General features: G+C 36.7%; 1 protein-coding gene across 2 annotated transcripts in view; it reads right to left on the bottom strand.

The window, feature by feature from the left end:
• Positions 1–7614: 7614 nt before the first annotated feature.
• The window catches only part of ETV5 (ETS variant transcription factor 5), a 33705-nt gene continuing 15107 nt past the window's right edge, over positions 7615–26212 (bottom strand). For both annotated transcript variants that reach the window (XM_070945435.1, XM_070945436.1), the window contains 8 exons: positions 24017–24146; positions 22330–22605; positions 19205–19461; positions 15766–15828; positions 14415–14483; positions 13786–13955; positions 9930–10031; positions 7615–9655 (listed from right to left, as the gene is read on the bottom strand). In XM_070945435.1, the coding sequence (XP_070801536.1) occupies positions 9434–9655; positions 9930–10031; positions 13786–13955; positions 14415–14483; positions 15766–15828; positions 19205–19461; positions 22330–22605; positions 24017–24146 (1289 nt within the window). In that variant the 3' untranslated portion in view covers positions 7615–9433. The remainder of the gene's footprint in view (positions 9656–9929; positions 10032–13785; positions 13956–14414; positions 14484–15765; positions 15829–19204; positions 19462–22329; positions 22606–24016; positions 24147–26212) is intronic.

Here is a 26212-nt window from a genome sequence, read left to right as displayed (position 1 = left end):
CATCACTCATGCGTGGCACTTCTTCATATGCGCAGAACCTTCTGCACATGCGCAGAGCATCCGTGATGACGTCCGGGCAGGTGGGTGGAGCCTCCTGCCGCCGCCATTACCGGTTCGCCTGAACCGGGGCAAACTGGTAGAAACCCAACACTGAACTTGGCTATATCAACATTTTAGAATAACAGCTTCTGCTATTAATATACATTAAACTTCATCAATTCTGTCAGCTTCTAGATAACATGGACCAACTCCCAAACTTCTCAGCAATGGCAATGTATAAGAGATACCTGTCTCTACTGTTGCTTTTACCATATTCAACGATGACAGCAAAAGCAGACTTTTTTCCTTCCATCTTTCAGGACTGTCTGAGCAAGGACAAAAGAAGGAAAATACTTCCCTTTCTGCAATTTGAAGACTGCAGGAGCACCTTAACTTCAGTATCCATTAAGTAATCAAGAGATATAACCATCAATAGGAGAAATGAATCCCTGTGTCCCATTCTCTCTCTAAAACCATTAACCCAGTATAATCAGAAGGAGTGCTCTAGCATGAAAGCTTATACCTTTTAATAATATTTGTTAATGATAAAAGATGTTATGAGTCCCCTTTTTTGCCACAATAATTAACAAGGTTCTTCTCCTATAATAGTCCAATAATGTGAATCTTTAAAATCCTAAAGCTATCGGGAAGAAAAGAATTTTTTTGACTGGGCATTGAAAAAAAATAACAGTGGTACTAAGCAAGCCTTCTTAAGGTTTTAGTAGCTCAGTCAGCTACACTAGGAAATCTCTCCCATATCCATTAAGAAAAGCTTGGGTTGCCTCAAGAAAAGTGGGAGGTTTCTCTCTTTCCTCTCTCAACAATGCTCTTAACACCATTGTACGCTGCTAATCTTTGTGTCTTTATTTACAGGGTGCATTTCTTTATTTTTTGTAATAGCTTTTGTAGCTTCCAGGTTGAAAAACGACCTTCTTGCAAATAATGATTTCAGGAACATTTATTTTATAACTGATATTTAGGATTAGCTGTATCAAACTCCTGGGGATTTAGTCCTTTATTTATATGTAATACAAACATGCTGGATTGATGCCAAGCACATTTAAAATGTACTAGGAAGTGCCTAAGAATACTTAGATATAAAGATAAACATGCACACATACAATCACCTACATTTAATAGTCCAATCTAAGAAGTTCAGTTAATACCTAGTATCTATGAATCTTCCTTTTGATTCTTAATTATGTATCTTAATTAATATTTACAGACTTCCAGGGAAGAAATGGTGGACTGAAGGCAGTTCCCTGACAAATGAAGAGCTATTGAATAGCTTTAATAATTCCTCTTTAATAATTCCTTCCTGGATAAAGAGAGGATTTAAGATTGCCCACCAACTGCTTCAGACAGTTGTTTCTTGCAAGGAAACCACAGGCAATGGACTAAAGCTTTGGGAGATGAGGGAATAGCCATCTTCCTCAAACCACAGTCATCATCTTTGAAAGGACAATGGGTTTGCATATTTCCCTTTCTAACCACTTTTGGAAATTACTTGTTAACTGCCTTTCAGTTATTAGGAATTTTTGCATTGAAGGATTTTACAGCACCAAGGCAGTTTCCTTAAATCCTTCAGGAAAGACATTTTAACTACAAGTTAAACTATTTTTTTTTTAATAAACAGCAAAAGGGTGATTAAAACTTGGACTTTAGAATGTTACAAATGGACTAAGGGTCTAGATAAATTTGAAATAAGATTTTGGAATTAATTATAAACAATCCTTTCCATGGGAATTCTTTTAAAAAATGTAATAAGACTTTAAAAATCGGAGGTTAGAGAGAACTAGAGAGAACTAAAAGATTATAATTAAAAGAACAGAACAGTCAAACTAATTACAGAACAAAACAAAATATTGTAACACTGAAGATATTGAAGGAAATTTATAAACAACGTACCCAGAAGTTAATTTTAAAAGTGTTCTTTCTCTATAGACAGACTATGTTTAGAAGATGTTATGGAAGAGAAATATATTTTACGTGACAAGATTGATACTGGTTAGAAAGTGGAATTAAAAATAGCCTACAAAGATGACATGAAAAAAGATGTTAAACTGGATATACACACACAAGAAACTGGCTGATTTCTTATCCAAAGTGATATAGAAAACAAACTAAGAGTAATTTTCCTATATTGGATTTACAAAAGAAGCATGTTAAAGTTTTGAAGGATTTTAGAAGAAGGCTCAAAGAAAAAATGTAATCAAGTTTTTAAACATCATTTGATGGGACATAAAATAAGGTTGCTCAAAGTAAAAGGAAGGAATATGAAGTTGGCTTATTTGATCAAGATTGATATACATCCTGGTGAGGATTTGTATTCTACACCCTGTAGAAAGATTAGAATTGTCTTTTAACTAATTGAGCAGCCAAGTCTTGTACACTATGGATATATTTTTTGCCAATTTTTGAAGGACATAATTGGTTCTACTTTTACTAAGTAACAAAATGACAACATTATATGGTTATAATTATCATATTGTTAAACATTGCACTTTAAATTGTGTTTATTGTTTGTTGTTTACAGTTGTATTTTATATTGTTTTATTAAAAGTTCTTCTATGCATTACTGACAGCTCCTATGAGAACAAAAGCAGTCCAAGTATTATGAGTAATACGGTAATAACCCATGTCAAAAGTTTTTTTTCTCTCCAGAATTCTTCATCAGGGAAATACCACAAAATGTGAAGGATGGGGAAGAAGCAAAAATGTACCAAAATTAGATTAATTACTTTAATGAGGTCTGAAAACAATGAGGAGACTGCTCGTATATGACTACCAGATCTGGGCTGCAAAAATACAGTCACGGGAATGAAATGAACCACATAAAACCCTCTTCTATATACTGATCATCCATATCTGTGCAACCATAATACAAACATAGAATACATACTTTCCCAAGGTGGATGTCCATAATCAATCATACAGACTCATACATGGAGAATAAATTAATTATTAATGTATAGCAGGGTTAGGCAATTCATAGGAGCCTTGGTGGTGCAGCAGACTAAAGTGCTGTTAAGTAGCACTTAGCTGCCAGCTGCCTGCAATTACTGCGAGTTCAAATCTCACCAGGCTCAAGGTTGACTCAGCCTTCCATCCTTCTGAGGTAGGTAAAATGAGGACCCGGTTTGTGGGGGCAATAAGCTGACTTTGTATAAAATAGAACACCGCTTGGGGGGGCCAAAAGCCCTACTAAGCAGGTATATACTATTGCTTAGCACATTGTAAGCCGCCCTGAGTCTCCGGAGAAGGGCGGCATATAAATCAAATTAAAAAAAAATATATACAAAAGTATGGCAGCTATTGTTTAACCCATTGTAAGCCGCCCTGAGTCTCCAGAGAAGGGCGGCATATAAATCGAACCAATAAATAAATAAATAAACAATAAATAAATATGGGTTTGGGTTTACAATTCTCATAAGGACAGTCAGCATTCTTAATAGCCAGATACTGAGGATTATAATCCCAAACATATTAAGTGCTCCAGATGGCCCACCTCCGGAAGTTGAATCATTTCATAGAAATTTCACTGAAATCATTCTTGCAACATAACAGAATGGAAACAAGGAAGCTTACTGTGAATGGTAATTCACATTTCTGGTAATGTCTTCTTGTTCTTGCAAACAATAGGGAATAATATAAAAGTTCTCTAATGATAGGAACACTGTTATTAAATAAATCTGAATCTGCACTTTGTGTGTGCAAGGAAATCACAACTAAAATTCAGAGAAAAAAGTTGCCTACTAACAACATTTAAAAGGAATCTGAGATCAACTGGTCCCAACGGATGCTCTATATAGAGCACATTAATAATAATCCAAATGGAAAATATCTAAGTTATGACTCATCATGAACAAGGTCTCCTGGGCCAGGAATGGGCATAGTTGGAGCATGTACAAAGGGCTTCCTAATCTCAGCTGCCACCTGGTCTTCAAGCAGGAGTTGGGGAACATTAACCTTTCTTCTAATAAATATCACTATTCAGAGGTCTAAGAGACTTGTTCTTTGAATTAATTGTCTCTAGTCTAAGTTGCTTAGGAGGAAAGTCTGACAAAGACAACTTTTAGATATTGTTTGGAGATTGTCAGATATTGCCTGCATATGATGCACCAGAGACTAGAAGGGGTTAAGTCTTTACAGACATCACATGTGACTATATCAGCCAATGAACTCTCTTATTGGACTCTTACCTAGAAACCACTTGGATATCTTCCCCTTTTTTCCCTCTCTCTCATCTATCTCTCAGCGAGACAACATGTGAACTTCTCTCTCCTCTCAACATCTGAGTCATACAGTTAGGGTAAAAATGCAACAGGACACCCTGTTCATTATTGTATGCATGTATATATTTGTAAATAATAAAACAACCTTTTGAACCTGAAGCTGTATTGACCAAATAACTTTCTCATAGAACCAAATGAGCACGACCATCAATATATATCTGATATAGTTGTTAAAAATACCCTGGACTTAAAAAGAATAAGTTTTAGACCAAGTAAAGGATAACTGGTACCAGAAGGTGATGATTAGTAAATCAGAAACCTCCATGTTTTTGGCATGTGAAGCAAGCAGACCATGGGTTAATAAAAATAATATTGGCAGGTGTAAATGATAATTTGTAGGCTGGCTGATAAGAATTTAGGAGAAAAAAAATGTAAATAGATCCATTAGCAGGAGAAAAAGTGTCACCTTCTCACCCGTTCACTGTAGGCTGGAGGAAAGAAATTCTGAAGATTCTACACTCCCGTTTTAAGAGATAAATTAGTATAAATGGGAAACAGTTTACTTGTGGAAACTGTTGTAATCCTATCCTTTTCATTTTAATAAATTTTGTTAAGACTCCATGATTCATGTACAGAAAAGGTTTACTCCTGATTTGAGACAACCTGATAGCAGACCAAGGAAATAAGATAATGGTAGATGGTTTGGATCAAATAGATGTCCTGAGAAAACCCGAATTTATTAGGTATGGAAGGTAAAGATGGTGAGCAAAGAGTTTTCAGAATTTAAATTGCTACTTAATATTTGTTTTATAATTTTTTATTCAGAGGAGCAGTTTAGGAGATATCCTCACAGTATAGTTTATCCTTTATAAAACACATCTTCTTGTAACTGTATTCCTCAGAAAAGGAAATTGCCATGGTAACTCAAAGTTCACAAGCTTTTCAACAAATGCATGCACAGAAAACATCTACCTTTCCCCACTTTATCAAATGGAAGTATTGTACTGAAATTTTACTGTTTCAGAAGCAAAACAGGTTTAAAGCAATTTAGTTTAGTGATTAAGGTGTTGGCCTAGAAATGAGGAGATTGTGAGCTCTACTCCTCCTTCAGACCTGAAAAGTGGCTGAGTGATTTTGGGCCAGTCACTCAGCTCAATCCACCTCACAGGATTGTTGTGGGGAGAATAGGAGGAGGAAGGACTATTAATTGAGTAACTTATAAAGTAATAAAGCTGAGATAACAATCTAATAAATAAAATTCTGTCTTACAGGAGTTCACTCAGGAAAGTATCTTCCAGATATTTAGTATTACAGCTGTCATCAAATTGGGTAGGATAGTTATTAACATGACACCATGTCGGGGATGCTATAGACTCTCAGTCTCCAAAATAATTAGTAGGGTACCAATAGTACCTAAATGATAGTAAAATATAAACTTATTTTATATAATTCTTGAGATCTATGGGTTATATAGATTCTCAAGGCAATATATGCAGTATGCTTGCTATTGGCAGAAAAAAAAAATCTGGTATTTGCAAGTGTCTGTTGAGTTCCTTGCATTTTATGTCCATTTTAGGTTCATCACAGAGCTCCCTATTTCAACAAGCCCCAATAAACATGTCAGATAATATTAAATCACAAATAAATGAGGCTTCCCTAGCTGTCATTGAAACACAGTATTATATTTAGAAAAACAGTTATATTTTAACTTCAACAGGTGTATTGTTGAATTCTTTGAAGCCAAGAATCTTTGAAAGGTTTAATACTGATTCATATGCTTGATTCCCTTTCCTTCCATGTATTTATTGTTCTTTATATATGAGTAAATCAGTATCAGTGCTAGCATTTTGCAGAAATGTCAGCTTCCAGTCTAAGTAAAAGGACTCAACTGTTCTAAATCTTTAAGATAAAGGTCCTAATATTCACAAATTTAAAACTCTATCTGTAGTAAGACTTATGCTGCTTAGGCCAGCATTTCTTTCAAAGGGGTTCTCAAGAGGCAAACCACTGATCTATTCAAGCCTATTCCAGTTGCCTTCTTCAATACAAAGGTTTCAGGGTGCAATATGCAACAAGTAGGCTATTCCTCTGCTACTCATAGCTGATCAGAAAAGAATGTAGGAAACAAGTATTAATCCTTACTGCTTTTGCCATTGCCAGCTTGGTTAGGAAAGGGCAAATGAAAAGCTAGTATCTACTAAGGGGGAGAGAAACGGAGCCAGGAGGTTCCATGAATTAGCAATGATATTTCCATTTCAGTCTGGGCCTTTAAAAAAAGCCAAGATGTCACCTTCTCTTTTTGGAAATTTGCTAAATAGATTGGCTTTGACTTCCTGATTCAGGACACAGCTAGCCTTGACCTGTTTTTGAAACCTCATTTATGGATATTATGTAGAGTCCTTAGTAAGATCATTCCCTAGAGACCAAAGGCAACCACCAGCAGATTTGTGAAGGTATAAGCCTATTTAAAGTAGAAGTGATTTGCTACTGAAGCCAGGACATCAGCAAATACTTGTCAGCCCAATAATTTTATAGCTGAGTTTTAAAAATGGTTACCATTCATTAAAGTAATGAAAACTAGTCAGATACTGGCATCTGCACCTGACATAGCAACATCTGTTAAATATTTACTCTTTTACAAAACAAGTAGTTTTCACATTGCTTCTTCATTAGCTACTAAGAAAGGGAGAGGATGTTAACAGAACTAAGTGCAAAAGGAATAGCAGTAATTTTAGATGACTTGGCAATTAACTGTTTCTGCCCAATTGCAAAATACATAATTTTGCCTAACTGCATTTTCAGCCATTGGTCTGCACAGTAGCCTAACTTTACACAAATCATACTGGGTGACACTAGGCTGGATGTGACTGTTCAGAGATATTTTATCTTTGAATTGTCACAAAGATAAATATCTGGGGACAGTACCATTATGTTCTTATATTTTGGAGGAAGAATAAAACAATTACAATTTTAAAAATATATTCCAATCATAACATATTTTGGCATGCATGGAAAGGAATCTGTAAAATAAGATAGGAGATGCTAAGGGTTAGTGATGAATGAGATGCCATGTGATAAGTGTTCTGGGAGAATTGCAAAGTTCTGTGACTGTGATATTGACTGTCCTTGGGAGTCACTTAAATCAGCAAAGTCGCACAGCGATGAAGAAAAATGACTTGCTGGCTTGACAGACTGCAGGGCAAATCAAAGTAGTCAAGAAGCCCAATCACAAAGACAGGAAGACTTTGGTGGGGGTGGGGCTGAAGGAGCAAATCAGCCCACCTTTACACAGCAATGCTTGAAACACAAAAAACAAGGAACAATGCTAGAAATGCCTGAACAGAAAGGAAAAGTCCTTTATTGTACACAGTACAGAACGTAATGCAGCTTTGCAGGAGATATATAAGCCCTGCTCAGGCAATAAACACTTCACATCAATCCTCAGATTAACTCTTTTTGTACTATGTACTCCCAAACCAAATTAAAGAAATTGACAAACAAAAATAACATTGTTAATCCCACTGGCTTGGTTCAGCCCTGGGGCCGAATGGGGATGGCAGCAGTTTGCTGTTGCCACCCTGTGCTTTGTGACAGGCAACCTGATACATTCTGGGGAGAGTTGCTGAGTCGTTTATAAAGAGTTTTTAAAAAAAAGGAAGTTAGTCAAAAATCCCCCAAGTTATCAAAGCAGAAAAAGGAATCCTATACAGCATTTACAATGAAACATGGAGCTGAGATGCATATTAGGCCAAGCACATTACTGGTACATGCCAGCAAGGCTCACAGGAAAGAGCAGAGGGGGGATTTCTGAAGGATCCAGAGAAGTTTTATAAATATATACATACATGTATGTATGTATACTGTACACACATACACTGAGTAACTTGACTTTCTCCCCATTTTCTAAATTTTTACAAAAAAGTTTTATTTCTTAAAATCGCCATCAGGCAACAAATATCTGAAAGCGTAACACAACTTAAGTGAAAAATACATCTGTGTACACATGCTTCATCTCTCTTACTTGCAAGTTCAGCAACAATTGGAAAAAAATAGTTCAGCAGTAGCCAGCCAGCAGTAGCGAAGTGAATGCTACCAAGGATCAAAATTGCTATTTTGGGAAAGTTCAGTGACTAGAGTTGCCTTGTACGGCAGACATGCTGTTCTCTAACAGATAAAAAGCCAAGCAACTCTCATTTGCTGTTTCGAAGGAACACATTTCGAATGCAGAGCAAGCTGTGTAAACGGTTTGGGGCAGCATCTAGTGCAGAGGCAGACAACAAAGCTGCATAGGATAGGGCATGCATTTCAACTACTTCCTCCCAAACTGCAGCACCTTTAGTATAAATGCTGCCAGAAGCAAGAAACTGCCTTTGATTAAGGAGAAAAAAAGCCCAACCACCAAACATTTGGATTTGAAAGTTGCCCCTTAAACTTGGCAGTTTTGTGGCCAAGTCCCCTTTCCTGTCTTTAAAAGCAAGCCATTCACATGCAGCCTTTCAACAGAGAAGGTGGCCTGCTAGATTCAAAAGGTCTGCATATTTTAAGTGCTGTCCTTTGGACTGCCTTTCTGAGATCAATAATAACCACAAAAAGTAAGGAGAAAGACAACCAGAAGAAAAGGCTTTCTCAGATTGAAGACTTTTGCACTGAGAATCTAGGGGGAAGTGACTGAGTTAGCTCGGACAAGTCAACCGTTCCACACTAAGTCACCATCTCTTCCGAAAAAGCTTTCGCAGCATTGGCTCATTTTCTCTGCAAATTAGAGCCCTTTCTCTTATACAAGGAGGAGTACCAAAAAAAAATGATTGTTACATAGCATTTTTCCTTGACAATTTGCTAATCACAGTCACCTGGAGTCCTGCAAACATGTACATCACACATGTTCCTAGCAACAGGATCCAGAAGTCATGACCTTCCCCTTGCTCCCCCAGTGCTACCTGTCTAATGCTTTTTCATGACTGCAGCCAAGGAATCAAGAATTGGATATCCTATTCACTAGTCACGTTATAGTCAGTTTTGAAGGATAGAGGGCCTCAAAAGTAATTTATCTTCTTCTGATAATATCTGCAAGGAGCAGTTTTATGAACAGAAACTCTTTATAAAAGTAATTTGCCCTTGTTTGTTGGAGCTGAAGCCTCCAATGTCAATTGCTGAGCAAGTCAGTAAGCAAAAGCCTCAGCATATGGGAGGCTGCTGCATCGGTCCAGGTCAAGGAGGTATGCGGAATTATCTTCAAAATGTGTCAGAGGTAAGGTGTCGTCTTCATTCACATGGCAGTCTGGTTCAGCTTTTAAAAATGGGCGTTGATTGTCAGGGAAAGCCATGGAAAAAAGGGCATCGGGATCACAAACAAACTTATAGACATACCGCTCTCCGGCCACCTGGAAAGAAAGAGAAGATCCTGTTAGAATTCAGATGAAGAATCCTGAGGTACAAAGTAACGAGCCTTGCTTAACTTCCTTCCATCCTTTCCTCCCTGATAAACGTAAGCTACTTTTTTGGAAAGACACCAAGGAACAGTGTGCTGGCATAGTACATTCAGTCAGGCAGTCAGAATAGGAGTAAAGCTAATGCTAAAAAAAGGACATCTTTATGTCAAAAGCTATTTCCATGTAACCACACTGTTCTGACAATGTGGATAAAAGACTTCTTTACCTTTTGCATGATGCCTTTTTCATAGTAGTAACGAAGAGAACGACTGAGTTTGTCATAGTTCATAGCTGGTCGATTTTTCTGAATCCCCCATCGACGAGCTACCTAAAAAGATAAAAAATGCAATTATGGAAGCTGTTCAGAATTTGCCAGTTCTAGGAATATCACTGAAAAGGGTTAACCATAGGGATGGGTGTCAAATGAAAAATATATTTTGTTTAGAATCTGAAATGAACAGATTATATCTTGGAAATTCTGCTGAACTAAAACCTGTAGTCTGTGGTTCAGCAGACCTAACCAAAATATTTTGGTTGTTCTCGTTTTCAGCCGACAAAAACTGGAAGATTTTGTGGGATAATGTGGAAAGTTGTCTTGCCCTCCTCTTGCCTCCATTTTTTTGACTAGTCTGCCTTCTGATCTTCTCAATAAATGTTCCTAATTGGATCTTTGGTACCAAATTTTTAAGTAGAAAAAAACCAGGACTGCCAATAATACTAACATATTCCAAATTATTTTGAGAGAAGACACCAGTTCTTAGAAAATATCTGACGTAAGAGTGATCACCCCAGCCCTCAATCTCTCAGTCATGGATTGACAAAGTCATACAGGATCTGGGATTTGATAGGCACTTCACTCAATACATTTCTCACAGTACTGAATCAGGGGGCTACATACAACCTGCCATAGATGCCCATATATAATTTTCAAGTCACAGCCAAGTTACACCCTTAATTTCCCCACCCCCTCTAAACATATATTTCCCAACATGACTGTGGGGAGAAAGAAGGTTTAGCTTTCATATCATTCAATATTGACTCCCTTTTTAGAGATAGCAACCTCTCCTCTACCTTTATATATTTTGCTTTTCCAATTATTTTTCATACAAGATTAGTATTGCTACATGGTGCACTTTATAAGTAAGCACAAAACGGTAAAGACCTACAGATATTGTTAAAGTAAACTCAGCTTATTTCAGAGATATAAAGTACCACATCTGCTCCTTTTAAACTTGCTTGTGACTTCTGAAATGTTACTGAGAACTATCCCAATATCTTTGGCCAAGTCATACAGTATTGACCAAAAAAGCCATTAGCATGACTTCTTTATTGACTGCATTTGAAGCCACAGCTAGTCAGACATGATCAGGAAAAATAACAGAAGAACAGAGAACCTAATGGGTCGCAACAGCACTGATTAAATTCTAATACAACTGTGCAGCAGTAATATAAAGGGGATTACTCATTTCAGCTCTTTGGGAGCGGGATCTGATGACATAATCTGGTTGCCAACCAACCCGCTGTTTCCCAGGGGATTTATGGAACAGACAATCAGTCAGCACTCAGAAAAGATTAATAGGATTTCCAAGCACTAAGTGCACCAAGGCAGCCTACGTTCACCTGAGGCATTGCAAAAGCCTAGAACAGCAATCTCAACCAAATACATAGTGTATCCAGTGACCTTAACAGCTCTACAGATAATTATGTTCATGTGATGTACTGGTCAGATTATCTTTCTCCACCAGAGTAAAGATAAAATGATGAAAGAAAATTCAAGAGCGAATTAAATACATATATTATTTTCAGAGAAAGCAGAATTTATTCAATGAATGTCTTGCATTATTGCAGTTACTGTACAAAGCAATTCATGTATCTCCCCCAATACACTTATCTATTGAAACATTTCAATTAAAGCCACAAGAAAAGGGGCATTAGAAATGAGAGCTGGTTTGTATTTCACATATCTTTCTCTGCCCCCATCCCAAACTTTGCTATTCATATCCTGAAGGGGCAACTATAATCAATAAATGCAGTATCAAAGCAAAGGTAGACACATTGTAGCATACATCAGCTTTTTTAAGCTTAGTGGTTTAAGTTAAACTCTAAAGTTTCTAGGTCTGAAGTATGCTTGCTAAATTTTGCATGTTTAGATAAAAGCCTTTTTTGCATTGCAGATGCCACATATCCAAGCAATCCTGTAGCAATTCTGACATGACCATGTTCCAGCACCAGACTCTGACAATTTAGATAATATCAATTTTAACAGTAATTTTATTAAAAATTATAATTATAATAAAAATACAAACAAAAAAATAAAAATAGAAGGTGCAGAACAGAAAAAATAGAGAAATAGAAAATACTAAATAGAAATGTATAAAGATATGAATTTTCCCTTCATCACAACCAGTATAAACAATTTTAATAACTTATCAGCTTCTCCTATAATACAACAAATGATCTCTTCCCATTATCCTATCTCTCATCTATAAATAAATCCTTAAAGTCTCATCATTTCAGTCCTGATATCAGCAAAAGTCCATGAAGGGCTACCAGAGATCATTAAACTTTAATCTTGAACAAATAAACCAATTTTATAGCTACAGAGGCAGACACTGTTAAAAGTAACTTCTGGGTTCATTATTCAAAAATAGCCCTTAATATGTCCAGTGTTAAAATATTTTATTCCATTCTGTGAAAGTCAAATTTAAGTGTTCTTCTGTTTTAATTGTAACCTTTAGTTCCTTCTTGTTTCCTCTAGTGTCCAACTTTCAAAAACCCAACCTATCATGTTTTTTTTTTAAAAAAAGTTCAAATCAAAAACATTTTCCCATGGGATGGATTCTTATAATTAATTCTAAAATCTTATTTGCCTGGACCCTTAGTCTGTTTATTTGCAACTTTCTAAAATCCAAGTTTTAACCATCTTTTGCTATTTATTATTTTTTAAATTAAGTCTTTAAAACAACCATTTCACTGTGACCATCTTTGTGTGACCATCTCACTGTGGGACAACCCATATGGGATAACTTAAAGCGATGTTATCTGCCACTGCTTCTTCTACATTATTTCTATTATTGTCATTGGAAACAGTGGCGAATAATATTTATCACACTGAATTATCCCATTTGGACTGTCTGGTGGCAAGTTGACCAGGGTGAGATGGCCGTGCTGGATTGGCCACAAGATGGCTGCAGTGAGTTGGCCATGGCGAGTTGTCACATTCAATGAGCAAGATGGTTAGTTCTTCATCTCCCAGAGACCTAAACCCACCAAAAATCATTAATGTTGGTTAATGGTGTTCTTGTGGCATTACCAACACCTTATACAGAGTTTGCAGATATATCTTGCAGAAACAATGCCATACACAATATACATTGTGCTTGGTTCCACTGCAATTTAGTCTATTGAATGATATAATCATAATGATGAGATAAGAGAAAAGTTAAAAACTAATTGAGCCAATTGAGAGGGGGAATTTCTATTGGGAAATATCCAGAGCACTGCAACAACCAAATCAAGTGATTTTCTGCTCAACATATTAAAGCAAAAGATGTGGAACTGACTTTCACCATCTCTTCTATATTTGGCTTAAGATATTCTGGAGAAGACTGAATAAGTCACATGAAGACAGAAATGGCTTTATTTGCAACTTTTCTTCCTGCTATTGCTGTGGGAACTATTCATTTGAAACTGAAAGATACTTCTGAGCTAATAGTTACAGAACAGATAGATCTACTTAAGTAGGATCAGTCTTATTCAGGTACAGTATTGCTTAGCAATAAATAAAACATTCTGAGATACTGTAGGAATGCTAATAAAAGTTCTTTATTGAGGCAATGTGCAAAAGAAATAATAAATTCTGCAACAGATAAAATATGTAGAAACTATCTCCATATCTAGTTACTTTTTATATTTCAATCAAATATAGCAGGTCTCCCCTGAAATGTTGGGAATACAACAGAATTAGCAAAAGGCCTTGCAAGGTCCTTGGCAGAGATTCAACTTGGCCAACCTCTGATATTTCACTTATGATGGATACAACCATAATGGTGATGTAGATATTTTTGTTTGTTTGTTTTTACCTCTTCTGGCTCAATCAGCTTGAATTCCATGCCCCTTCCAGTCCAAGCAATGAAATGAGCATTGGCTGGGTCATCCAGGAGTGTGACAAGAAACTGCCACAATTGGAGAGACCCTCTTCTCTGATAAGGAGGCCCTTCCCGATATACAGTGGGTTCTTGTTTCACTTTACCTGCAACAATACACATCTATTAGAATTAACATTCTAACATCTCCACCATTGGCTCCTAAAGATTCAGGTAGTTAAAACAATTTCAATGTTTCTATAGAAAGTGAAATGTATAGCTGCAAAGCTGACTGGCAATGCCCTTTTTTTTGCATGTACTATGGTGCGGAGATATCTGTTAGTAGCTGAAGATGGAAATTTTTATGCAACTTGTTAGCAGCCCTTTTTCTGTGTAGTGTATCATCAAAATAACAGAAGACGTTTTAACACCAAGGGGTCCTGCCTTTCAGCAAATGTACCTATGATCTGTAGATTTGACATTCAAGAGCTCCTTTAAAACAAATATGATTTGTACTAGCTAATAGAATTCATTGGATTTGGGCAGCTATAACAAATTTGAATTAATAATATCAATTCTGATTTTCAACTGCAGCTACAGACCTCCATCACACAGAGTGCCTTTACCTTCCATTCTTTCTGGTACAACACAAGTGTCATCAAAGTACAATTGGGCATCTTTCTCAAAGGAGAACCCTGGGAAAAGAGAAGACATATTCAAGAGGTGCTGCTCTGCAATCTCTTTCTCTCCCCCCCTCCTCCCTCCCTCCCTCCCTCTCTCTCTCACACACAGAGTAAACACTTCCATTAAGAATACTTTGATACATGGCGTCACTTTGCTTGCTGGCAGCAATAATATTCAGCTGTTCACTAAAACTAAAAAGGTAAGGCCTTGTTTATTTGCAAATATGCCAGCTGCTATTTTTGCATCTCTAAAAGTCTGTCCAGAGAGTTGGCTTGTACATGGCTGGATTTGCATGTTGGTGACAAAATGAAAGTGTAGAAAAGCAAAGTATTTCCAAATCAAGTAAGCTTACAGTACCTTGAGACTCAAGTATTTCAAATAGAGTGCATCACCTACATAGACTCTGCCAGTCCCCAGTCTGCTATTTAGACTGGGAGGAACAAACAGTACAATCCAATTCGGCAGAGCCTACTAGTGTTATAAAACATTTATGGCTTAACATTCCCCCAAATCTGTTCCTACTAATTGAATGAACCTGACCCAAATCTGTGATTTCAATTAAGCTGTTCTAAAAAGAAGTAACCTTTGAAGTGCTCAGACTGCACTAAACTTGCCAAATATCTAAATTGCTAAAACTGAATCACTCCAGAGCTATGTGCAGATTTCTGTGGAATAACTTCTCCTACATATTTCCTGTGTTGCTGCCCCAATTATGAGTAGTTAGACAACACTCTTTTTTTCCCCACACCCATCACTTCTCTTTCTCTTTTTATTTCTAAATTTTCCACCCCACCTTTTCTTCATTTTTAAAAATAAAGTCAACATAAGAGACCCTCTTACGTGGTCTCCTGTGGTATGGGGGATGCTTCAGAAAGAAAATATGTTTAATTTTCTTAACTGCAATTGCTTCTTTTACATGGCATCTCTCCCTCCCCCATCTAAACTGGAATTTTATGCATTCAAATATTTGCTGTGTGCTGTTTGTAATAATGTATAAATCACCAGAAATGAATTCCAATGACAATGACACATAAATATCATTTATTTATTAATTTGAACTATGGTTCTAGCTCCCTAAGACCAGGAACAGTTTTCTTCACTGAAAGTAAATCATGTAATATCTCTACTCAGAGTAAGCCTTAGAAGATTAATCACATTTGTCCACCATTAACAATGCATAATTAGAGGTGAGCAACATTCCCCATTCTCTTAATATCTATATAATTATGTTGCATTCCTTATCCTATATTATTCTGAATTGTGCTTTATGAGTGTATCAATGTGACTGCTTACCATCATGGTTGTTGGGAAAGTATCCCCCTCCTGTAGCATACGCCGATTGGCAGTTAGGCACTTCTAAAAGAAAAAAGAAAATAAAAATTGAAGCTTGAGTGAATTCCAGACTAAACTATACACACTTCAATTCTTGTTCAAGTGGCAGAAAAGGCTGCATGTATACAAATGGTAAATCTAAGCATTTCTACTCTAGTTAGAGAAATATTAAACTTCATTGCCCAATTCCTAAGCATTTTTCTGAATATAGCCTTCATCCAAGAAAAAGATATCCAGTTCCTGTGGAAATGTTCATGTGCATATTTACTTGAAGGAAGTAGAAAGTTATATGGTGCATTTCAAATAAAAATGAATAGGACCGCACAGTACACTTCTGAAAGATACAAGAATCAACCAACTTCCAACCAAAAGAAATGGAATGGGACAGCAGGCTTTGCAAGTTACATCAGGCAACTTGTGTGCCCAAATGAGTACATGTTAGATTCTGGTGAACCTTCCCTTAGACATCATTACTTTAAAAAAAACTTTACGGCATTAGATATGTGTTGAATTTAAGCATGTTCTGAAAAGATCTTTTTCTTACGATAGTACCTCCAACCCCATCCCCCAATATTACTAATCAGCTGTACACTAAGATTCAAATTATTGAGAATCTAACTAGGCTAATTGATTTATTATATCACTTTTGCTAACACAGAGAATATCTGAGTGGCACTATGGCACAAATACATGTTTGGAAGCAATTCCTGTAATTAATAACTCATATTTTCTCAAAACAAATGCTAATAAAATTCCCATAATCTCAACTTTCACTTATTAACATTACTTGGATGCCCACACACTCTTCAGATAAGCAAGATTGTAAAAAATATCCAAGCCAGAGATGTAAATATTTACTAGTGAAATCATGTTTCAAACAGTTTTCAACTTTCCATGCATGAACAGGAAAAATAAATGAAGGTTTAAACATGTGAAGCTGTTTTTATGCAGAATCAAACCATTGATTTATCTATTGTGATGCTATTTTAATCAGTATTGGCTTTCCCACTGCCTTCTATCTGATCCTTTTAATGAGAGATGCATTTTATGCATCTGAGGCATGCATTAAAAATGGACTTCGTTCTTTCCCATAGTATGTTCATATTCTCTGAGCACAAAAGTTTAGGCCTCTGATAAGAAGTATTTGACCTTCCTCCCTTGGTGCTTAGTTTATTTACCTACTGGGATATTGCAGTGAATCATGATGAATCATTATCTAAATAGGGAATACCTTGTATCTGTGAACAATAAATAATACAGTCCCTTGAAAATCAGGTGTGTCATATTATTCCTGGAAGTGGTAATGCAATCTGCTTCCCTACTGCAGCTGTCTTTCCCCAAAGGGCAAAGCCTCCTGCATCCCTTTTCAACAGCCCCTGGAAGAAGTATTTATGAATCTGCAGCATAGATTGGCAAATGGTATTCAAAATGCACATTTAAAAGATAGGTTTCATGTTTTGCATTCTACCTGACAACACATGAGAAGCAAAGAAAGAAGAGAAAAAAATCCTTTAACTTTAGATCTTTTGCCATCTGTTCCACTTAGCTTCTAAGAGTTCCCGGTATTTTTAGACCTAAGGAGATTTGTAGCAATGTAGTCAGCTTTGCATCAGGAACAGCTGCAACTAACACCTAACCAGAATTCCTTCCCATCCCCTTGACCCAAGGTGAGTGTTTAGGAGCAACCCAATGTCAGTTATGACTTCAGAGATACTTTATGGCAAACAGAAGATGGAAGAGCTTTTGCACACAAATGTGCAGAATTGTCTGTCTGCTTTTTCCTCTCGGTAATGGCTTTTCAGAGTAAGTTTAAATCCTGCTACATCTGTTGAATGCCTTTTTTCACAAGATAGAAAAATATAGTCTTATATTCTAACTAGGTTAAATGCTGCTACAAAAACCAGCTTTTCTTTTTTCCACTTCACCAGAGGGATGGACAGAAACGGGGGGGGGGGGGGGGGGATCCAATTTAGCAGATGGAGGAGACGCAGGTACACTGGCTAGAACAAGTATATTAGGATAATAACTGTTTTTTTTAATTCTCTATTTATAAATATGAATCTATAATCATTGGAACTGGAAATTCAGTTGTTAAGCAAAGTGGTTGCTAAGTCAAATTGAGACCATGCTTATCTTACTTCAGCTTTCCTTTGCTTTACAGATGTGGAAAGGTTATAAATGCAAGAACTAGTTTCAAAGATACTTTTTCATTACCACTGTAACTGTGAATGGTTACTCAGTGAGTCAGCCACTAAACAAGGACTATCGATATCCCTGTTTTGCAAGAATGAGAGAAGCAGCAGTCACTATACTTACTTTGAGGAGCTCTGGCATGTACCTTCCATTTTGTGGAATGCAGGCAACAACATTGCCTTGCAATATAACCTCTATATTAGAATTCCTTATTTATATTATTGGGATAACACTGAGGTTTGGCTGCAAAAGAGCGTATGTAAAAGAAATGAATATGGTGAAAGAGAAATAATTAGTAAAAGGTATCAAGGTGATGAATACAGGATGGACAATTATTTTTTTGTAGTGTCAAAGGTGAACCTTGAAGAAAATGGAAAAGAAAGTGAAAGACAAGAATAAAATCAAGAATGCTGAATGAAATTTATTCAAAGCTAGAGTAATTTAACAGAATAAATGGAAGGTGGATGTAAGGCAAAAGCAGGTAGAAGCTATTTTGTACAAAATGAAAAAAGTTTACAAAGTGCCACAGAAATGTGGTTATGGGAAGTATGAAAATGATTGTTTAGTGAAATGATAAAATGAAAGATAATGTATAATGTGTATATAGAGAAATATGTAAGATGTCATCAGAAAGACCATGGAATGGTTAAGATGAAAAGAACAAAAAACAAAACAAAATGATTTTGATTATTTTTTTAAAAAAAATTCTGTAAGAGGCTGAATAGGGCTAAACAATGAGCCCTCAGCAGAGTGAACATAACTGAGAATAAAAGGATGAAATAATTTGGGATGAATCTAAAATGGGAGAATGTTGAAAGGACAATTTTAGAGATTTGTTTTGATTGTCAAGATAGCAACATCTTGAAAAGTAAAATAGTTTTTATGCTATGTTAGTGTACAGAAAAAAACAGTTGATATGCCTGTAATATATGAATTTGTGTGTCTTGGTAGAACGTTTACTAATGATGGGAAAAAAATGGAAATAGTTTTAAGATATGCAAATACTGGTAGAAAATGGCGGTGGGTGTCCCAGAGGAAGAAAAGTTGTCAATCCTTGCATTAATGGTGCAACATGGTTTATTTCATACTCCATTAGCCAGCTGCTGAACACCAGTTGTACAAAGACTGCTTTGTGTGCTACACACTAAGGACTAAGAACAAGTCTCAATCTTCATACAGCTTGGAGGAATTAAATTTTAATCCTCACCTGAATCAATGCAGTAGTCCCTGGGCTCTTGCTTGATTCCCATTGGAGACTGGAATCCATGAGCTGGGGGGCCTGGAATACCTGGTACCCCATGATCATAGAGTGGGTCATGATATTCTTGCTTGAATCCCTGAGGAGGATGGGCAGTAGGAGGGACAAGAGGCTCTGACATCTGCCGGTGGTAGACAGGGCGGTTGTCTCCAGAAAGCCCTGGCTGTGGATATGGGTGGCAAGGTTCAGACATCTGTCTTTGAAACCTTGATGACAATGAACAAGAGAAAGAGAGAGAATTATAATTACTCTTATCAGAATCTAGACCTACTAGAGTCTTCCTTCTGATTTAAGTTTCCTAAAGAGGAGTTTGATAGTGAGATGGGCAGCATCCAAATAAATAAAATCCTGGTAAACATGGGTGCACAATGCAATTTCAGCAGAGGCTCTTCATAGCCCACTTTTAGTAATAAGATCCAGGTGCAATGTAGCAACAGCAGCTTGTCGTCATTGAAAGAAAAAACGTTAGATATAATGGTAACATGACCAAATGGAGGACATATAACTTTGCCTTCACCAAAGCTGCTAAATGGACCATTTTGCCGACAACCCTATCTTTTTATGTTGTCTTTCTCAGCAATAAATTTGACCTAATTTATTTGTCTGTTTTTAAAACAAGAACACAACCCATAAAAAAGTATATATACTTTTAATGCATAAAGAGCAGTAGTGGCGCAGTGATTAGAATGCAGTACTGCAGGCTACTTCTGCTGCCTGCCGGCTGCCTGCAATTTGGCAGTTTGAATCTCACCAGGCTCAAGGTCGACTCAGCCTTCCATCCTTCTGAGATGGGTAAAATGAGGAACCAAATTGTTGGGGGCAAAATGCTGACTCTGTAAACCGCTTAGAAAGGGCTGTGAAGCGGTACATAAGTCTAAGTGCTATTGCTATTAGCACAATAAATATAGGGTATTTTCAATGTTTAATACTTATTTCTTTACTTTATTTGCCTCCCATCTTGTTTCAAAACAAAATCTGGATGTCTTAATCTTTAATGAAAAGCAGCTGAGTTGGATCAAAGTAGTAGTACCAGGAGAGACAACTAAATTTTCAGACAGTGTAAAGGAGGAGAATCAAGAGAAATGAACTAATTTATCTGTAGCAAACATGACCTTCATCTGGACAAACATGTCTTCACTAAAAGGAACAAGCAGTTTGTTTTTGCTAAAGGAATAGGAAATGATAAGTTTGACTATATGTATTTCGTTTCAACAAAGCAAGCATGTGTCTATATAATTTCAAATTATATATAGCTGCTAATTTTCCTCAAAACAACTAAGGATTAAATATTTTAGCTATCACTTGCTGAAAAAAATCTGCATGATCCATAATGCTCATGGATTGTATGGAATACACAGAGGTTGCATCCACATGCACCAACATTTTTTATTGTTTGCAAATATAACCAGATGCTTCACAAAGCAAAACGTTGGCATTAAAAAAAAGTAATGTCAGGATTTATGCTTTTGCAAAAAATATGTTCCACAACTGCTATCTTGGTTTTGAGGAATCTGGGTGAACCTTAGTGGAGACTAAACAAATATGCAACCAAAATCCCAATATTCTTGGTTTTGAACTCTTGGAGGCTACAGCAGTAAACTAGGCACATCCGTTCACATCCCTGCACCTTGAAAAGTGATTGTGATCAATCAATTTGTTTCCCAAGCCTCCAGAGGCACATGACCTTATTTTAGCTTTGAAATATGACCTACTGCAGCTGACAGGCCCAGATTATGCTACTTCCGATCTGTGTCCTTCTAACCTTCTCAAATGTAACTCTAGAACTACACTGGTATGCTTTCTGCAGGAAGAGGAACTTCCAGATGGAATCATGCCGAATAGCTTTAAGGTCACTGGGAACTCAGGGACTGGGAGATATGGCTGGCAGTCTTAAAAGCAACCTGAGGTTCTGGCAATAGAGAGGACCCAAATTTATTCAAGGAACTTGGATGGAGATTTGTCATAAATATGAAAAGATTTTTTTCTGGAAGTAATCCCATCTTACTTAGGACATGCTTAACATGTCTTGTCTTTCAATCACGTTAGCTAGAGTATTTTGAAAACACAGCCTCATATTTGGGTAAGAATATCCAGATCTGAAACTTTGAAGTTGTTAAGCAGACCAAGTGAAAAAAATAGGATTTCATGAAAAATCCAACAATTGTAAATGTCACTACGGTTGTTAGTATTAATATGTCTTGACAAACAAGACATAATATTTGAAATTATTTCAGTCTGATTAACATTCTGAAATGGTGAAGCCTCTTGAAAGTTTCACAGAAGGGCAGGCTATAAAAACATGTTGCATATTTCAAATGGGAAGATTCAAATAGTGACCAGTAAATATTTTATATGGTTAAGATCATGTTTTCCTCTGATAGTTCTAAATAAAATCAAGTAATAGATGTAATAAATTACATGTAATACAATGTGTATACTGAATAAAAAGGCCAAGGGCCATTGATTAAAATGATCTATTCAGAATATCAGCCACTTAACTCTTTAACAACATCAGATATATATATTCTATCCAAGAAATATCTGGCTTCCTTAACTATTGAACAAGGAAAAGTAAGTATGAAATATTGATCTGAAATTTGAATTGTTAATTCCATTTTAGATATATTTCCCAACTTAAACGAATCACAGTGAACATTCTCGAACAACCTGAAAATACAGAGATACCTGTGCATTCTCATAGCAAAAGATTTCTGATAATAATCTGGGTTTTTGGGCAGGCATGTATCAAAATAATGATACACTTTCAGCAATACCAAACTGAGAGGTTCAGTTTCATTTTCACATTCAACCTTAGCACCTCCCTGGGTAATTTAAACCAGTTTATCCCCTCACAGCCCAGCCTGCCTCACCAAATTATTGTGGGACAAACTGGACAAGAGAATGTGAGGAAGATGATATTCTCTCTCTCTCTCTCACTCACTCACACCATTTTGAACTCAAGAAATGGGATATAGAATTAGCAAACAAAATATGATGTCTCTGTCAGATCACAAGGCCACTGGATAAGAAAAAAAAAATCTCCAAGTGGGGGAAAAAAACTCCACCCCCTTTACCTGTGTTCTGTTGGGTACTGGTTTTCAGGCATTATCTTTGGCATCTGGATAGGCTGATGAGGTGGTCGAGGTATAGCAAAGGGTTGCTGCCTTGGTTCCTGAAGAGGATGAGGGGTGGGAGGAGGGGCACCCTGCAATGGGCCTGCTGGGCTGACATGTGCAGGTGTGGCGGGCAAAGGTGGAGGCGGAAGGGCGCCGCTCTGAAGTGCAGGTGAAGCTGGGGTAGTGGGTGGAGTTAATGGCTTGAACCCAGCGGGGGGCTTCCTATCATAGGCACTGTTCAGAGAGCAGAGAAAAAAGAAGAGAAAAGAAGCACAATTTAAAACAGGCAGGAACCATTTACTCAGCTTCAGCTTCAAGTCCTTGACAGTTCAGGCTTGTTTGCATTTCATGGTTGTCAGGAAGTAACAGTTAAGGCCGATCAGAGGCCCAAGGGAATCTTTGTACTTCAAGCAAGCGACAAACAGGCTGAGTCATAGGGCTCATTTTAAAACACTTTTCTCACAATTTTCTCAGGCATAATTGTAGCTTCCGATTGTGTGCATTCTCTTCTTTCCTACGGAAACCCTGCCCCAAAGTGCCTTCCCTCCCCCTTTGTCCCCACCTCAAATAATTAAGAACCAATTCTAATCAGGAGAGCAAACAGGACTGATACCAATCATTCTGCAGGTTGCCCTGGTGCAATTCCTACCCCTCTTCCCCTATGAGCAGGGACTCATATACACTTGTGTGAAAGTCTTGCAATTACTTGCAATAATTAAAGACAGTTTAAATGTATGGCAACATACAGAGCCATTGCTATCTGTATGAACAAGAGTGCTAGATAAAACAGCTATTAAACCAGTAAATATTGAAATTATTTCTTGGGTTATAGCAGCTCTCCCTAGCTTAATGGCTTTTAGAAGTGTTTAATGCTACTTTGGCAGCTGCCACTCTAACATACGTGAAAAGCACTAGGTTGAAGAAAGCTATTTTAGAATATCAAAAGCACCATGTTAGAACTTACAATGATTTGGGGTGGATGATGTTCCAAAAAAGGCATGGGGATAGCAAGGTAAACAATTCAGGGTACAGAATAGAGTTGTTACAATTACTCCCCCATCAAAACAGCTTCCCATTATGCAAGCTATCTGATTTGAGTTATACTGCATTGGAAGATGTCACGAAGGCCACAGGAATCCAAATCTATGTCCAGTGCCTTGCAACTAAGCATAGGCGCTAATATCAAGTTGCAAATAGCTTTCCAGGTAAATAATTAAGCTTGTAAGGCTTCAGGAGCAACTCTCCTGACAGGTGGTTTATCTTGGCATAACTTACAAAATAATGGTTTCATTTTGCAAGACAAAAAGGTCTCAGTCTACTGTTTGCACATTTCCCCCCAGAAATCAACCAACTAAATGTTAAAACGAAGTTATAATAATTATCTTTCAATTATTCAAACATACAAAAAATGATTATCGGGGGCCATCTTGCCAAAGCAGTACCAATACCATTTTTTATTCTCCCTGTTTTCCTACTCCAATTCTCTTTCAAGTGTTTTAAATCAATTCTTGATTAAACTGTTGATGTGATTGATTAATATTTTTAATCGATGGATGGAATTTCTTTGATTATTCACATGGGCCTGGTTCAGTTTCTAGGAACTGTCAATCATTTAACAGTGGTTTTGCAAACTGATTCTACGTACCAATAATTGTAGAGGCACTTTTCTCCATAGTTAGCACAGAGCACCTGCTCGTGACTACAGGTGGACAGCTCTGAAGAGGGGCTGTGCAGTTCTCTCTTAATCTTAGCTGGTGGTGGCGCATGAAGTACCACTGAATTAAAAACAATGGAAGAGAATCAATGCATGTGTCATAAATTAAATATATGATGTATAACTTAAATTCCTATATATATTTACTATATACAGACAGCCAGGTGTTAGTTATAGGTCCTGAGTTACAACATATATAGTACATATTTTCTTTAAAATGTTACTGAATCTTACAGGAGTGCACATTTTAGTTTCTATAATTATGTATTGTTCATATGGGTAATTTATAAATGACATAAAGTTTCTTCATGTTAATATCCAGAAAAGAAAAAAAATTAAGTGCCGAGTAGCAGCAAACAGAACTAGTTGCAGCAGCAATATGAAAGGAAGTAGAGGAAAAAATAAGGCTACTAATGAGAATTGGGTTGGCAATTGTCCAGAATAAGACAGATTTTTAACTCATTCCTGGAGTTAATTCTGTCCAAGTTAACAAGAAGGGAAGCCAAGAGCACAAAATTGTGAACACAAGGCAATTTGGAATATGATAGTGTACGCTTTGACACTACAGTCAGAAGCAAATCTGGAATGAAATTTCAGTAGAACCATGGAGTTCAAACATCTTTTCCTTCTAATGCCAATCCAGCTTCCCAACACAAAATACAACCTGAGTACTACTAGAAAATAACACCATGCTTGACTGCAGCTAAGTATTGGACAAAAAGATCAAAACAAAGAATTGAATAAACACACTTTAAACAATTTATGCAATTGAAATATTAAGCCTAACCCCAATTTTAATGAAAAGGAAAAGGTGTTAAATCCATGAATTCCAGTACTCATAAATAATACTTTATCAGGTACACAGATTTCTGAAATCACTGTAGGTATATGTGCATACATTTATTTTTTAAAAAGTCATAGGGCTGCCTATTTCACAGAAAATGACTGGGTGGCGTACAACCAACAATTAAAACAATGTCATAGCTGTTGAAAATGTTTTAAAAAATAAATGAAAACAAGATGGTGGGAGAACATTCAATTAAACATAGTATAACCATTGCACAGGATGCCCTGAATGCAACTCTGCACTTTGAATCTGTTTTTATGCTGATGTAACAAAACACTGTGGAAATGCCAGGAGATCTAACTGATTTGAGCAAGTGCCCATCCTCATTTGCCACTAAAAGGAAAAAGAAAAATGCTGGCAACTGCATCTTTCAAATAAGGTATCCTGACATTCCCACATACTTTTGAGAAGGAATTATTTTTCATGGCATTGACATTTCTAAGCAAGATTTGACAAGAAGAATAATCTATCTATGCCAAGGCTGGGAGATCAATTTCAAAGTAGGAAATGACCTCATTAGGAAGAAACACCTTGCTTCAATACTAGTCATGACAACTCCCAGCTTAACTGAGTCTAAAAATACACAGCTCTGAATTCAACCCAAGCTTCCATGGGATCAGGTTTTTTGAAGAGTACTTTAGCATGCAGATCACTACGTATATGGACAGTGGTATCTTTGTATTATTACACAAGACAGTTTGAGCACTAATGCAAGTTGCATAAAAATAGATTCTTTATACTAAAACTGCATCAACAAAAAGCAGCCATGCTAAAATCTATCATGATAAACCAGGATTATGTGGATTCAACAACACTGCCAAATCAAACTGGGAAGGTCCATACTGTTTGTAGCAAAACCTCTGTCAACAATTTGTTCTCATAGGGGATTAGATTCTTTATTTTAGCCGATGGCTATTTTAACAATGTACTGATGTCTATATTAAGCATATTGTTGTTCTGTTGGTGGTGCTTGCTTTCCCCTACTTATCATCTATAGCATTGTAGAAATGCTCCTATTGGGCAGCATGAGATCATCTATTTGGGGACACCAATAGAAAGCAGATGATCTTTACAGTATGTTTCTTTCAGATTGAGCCCTTTTAAGTACAGGTTTATACTGGGCTTTTTTGGGGGGAAACATTCCCACTTAGGCAAGTGTACTGTACGCTTGAAAAAATGTAAACTGGATCATGTATACAGTCACAATCTATGTCTGGAAGATATTTTTTGAAGCCACATAGATTGCAGAATTTGATATTACGTAGCTTTATTCATGAATT

This window comes from Pituophis catenifer, unplaced genomic scaffold (genome assembly GCF_029215685.1).
Source record: "Pituophis catenifer annectens isolate HBS135680 unplaced genomic scaffold, rPitCat1.0.hap2 SCAF_6, whole genome shotgun sequence".
NCBI classification, from domain to species: Eukaryota; Metazoa; Chordata; class Lepidosauria; order Squamata; family Colubridae; genus Pituophis; species Pituophis catenifer.
The sequence above is the reverse complement of the archived record's forward strand: the minus strand, read 5'-3'. Positions and strand labels throughout refer to the sequence as shown.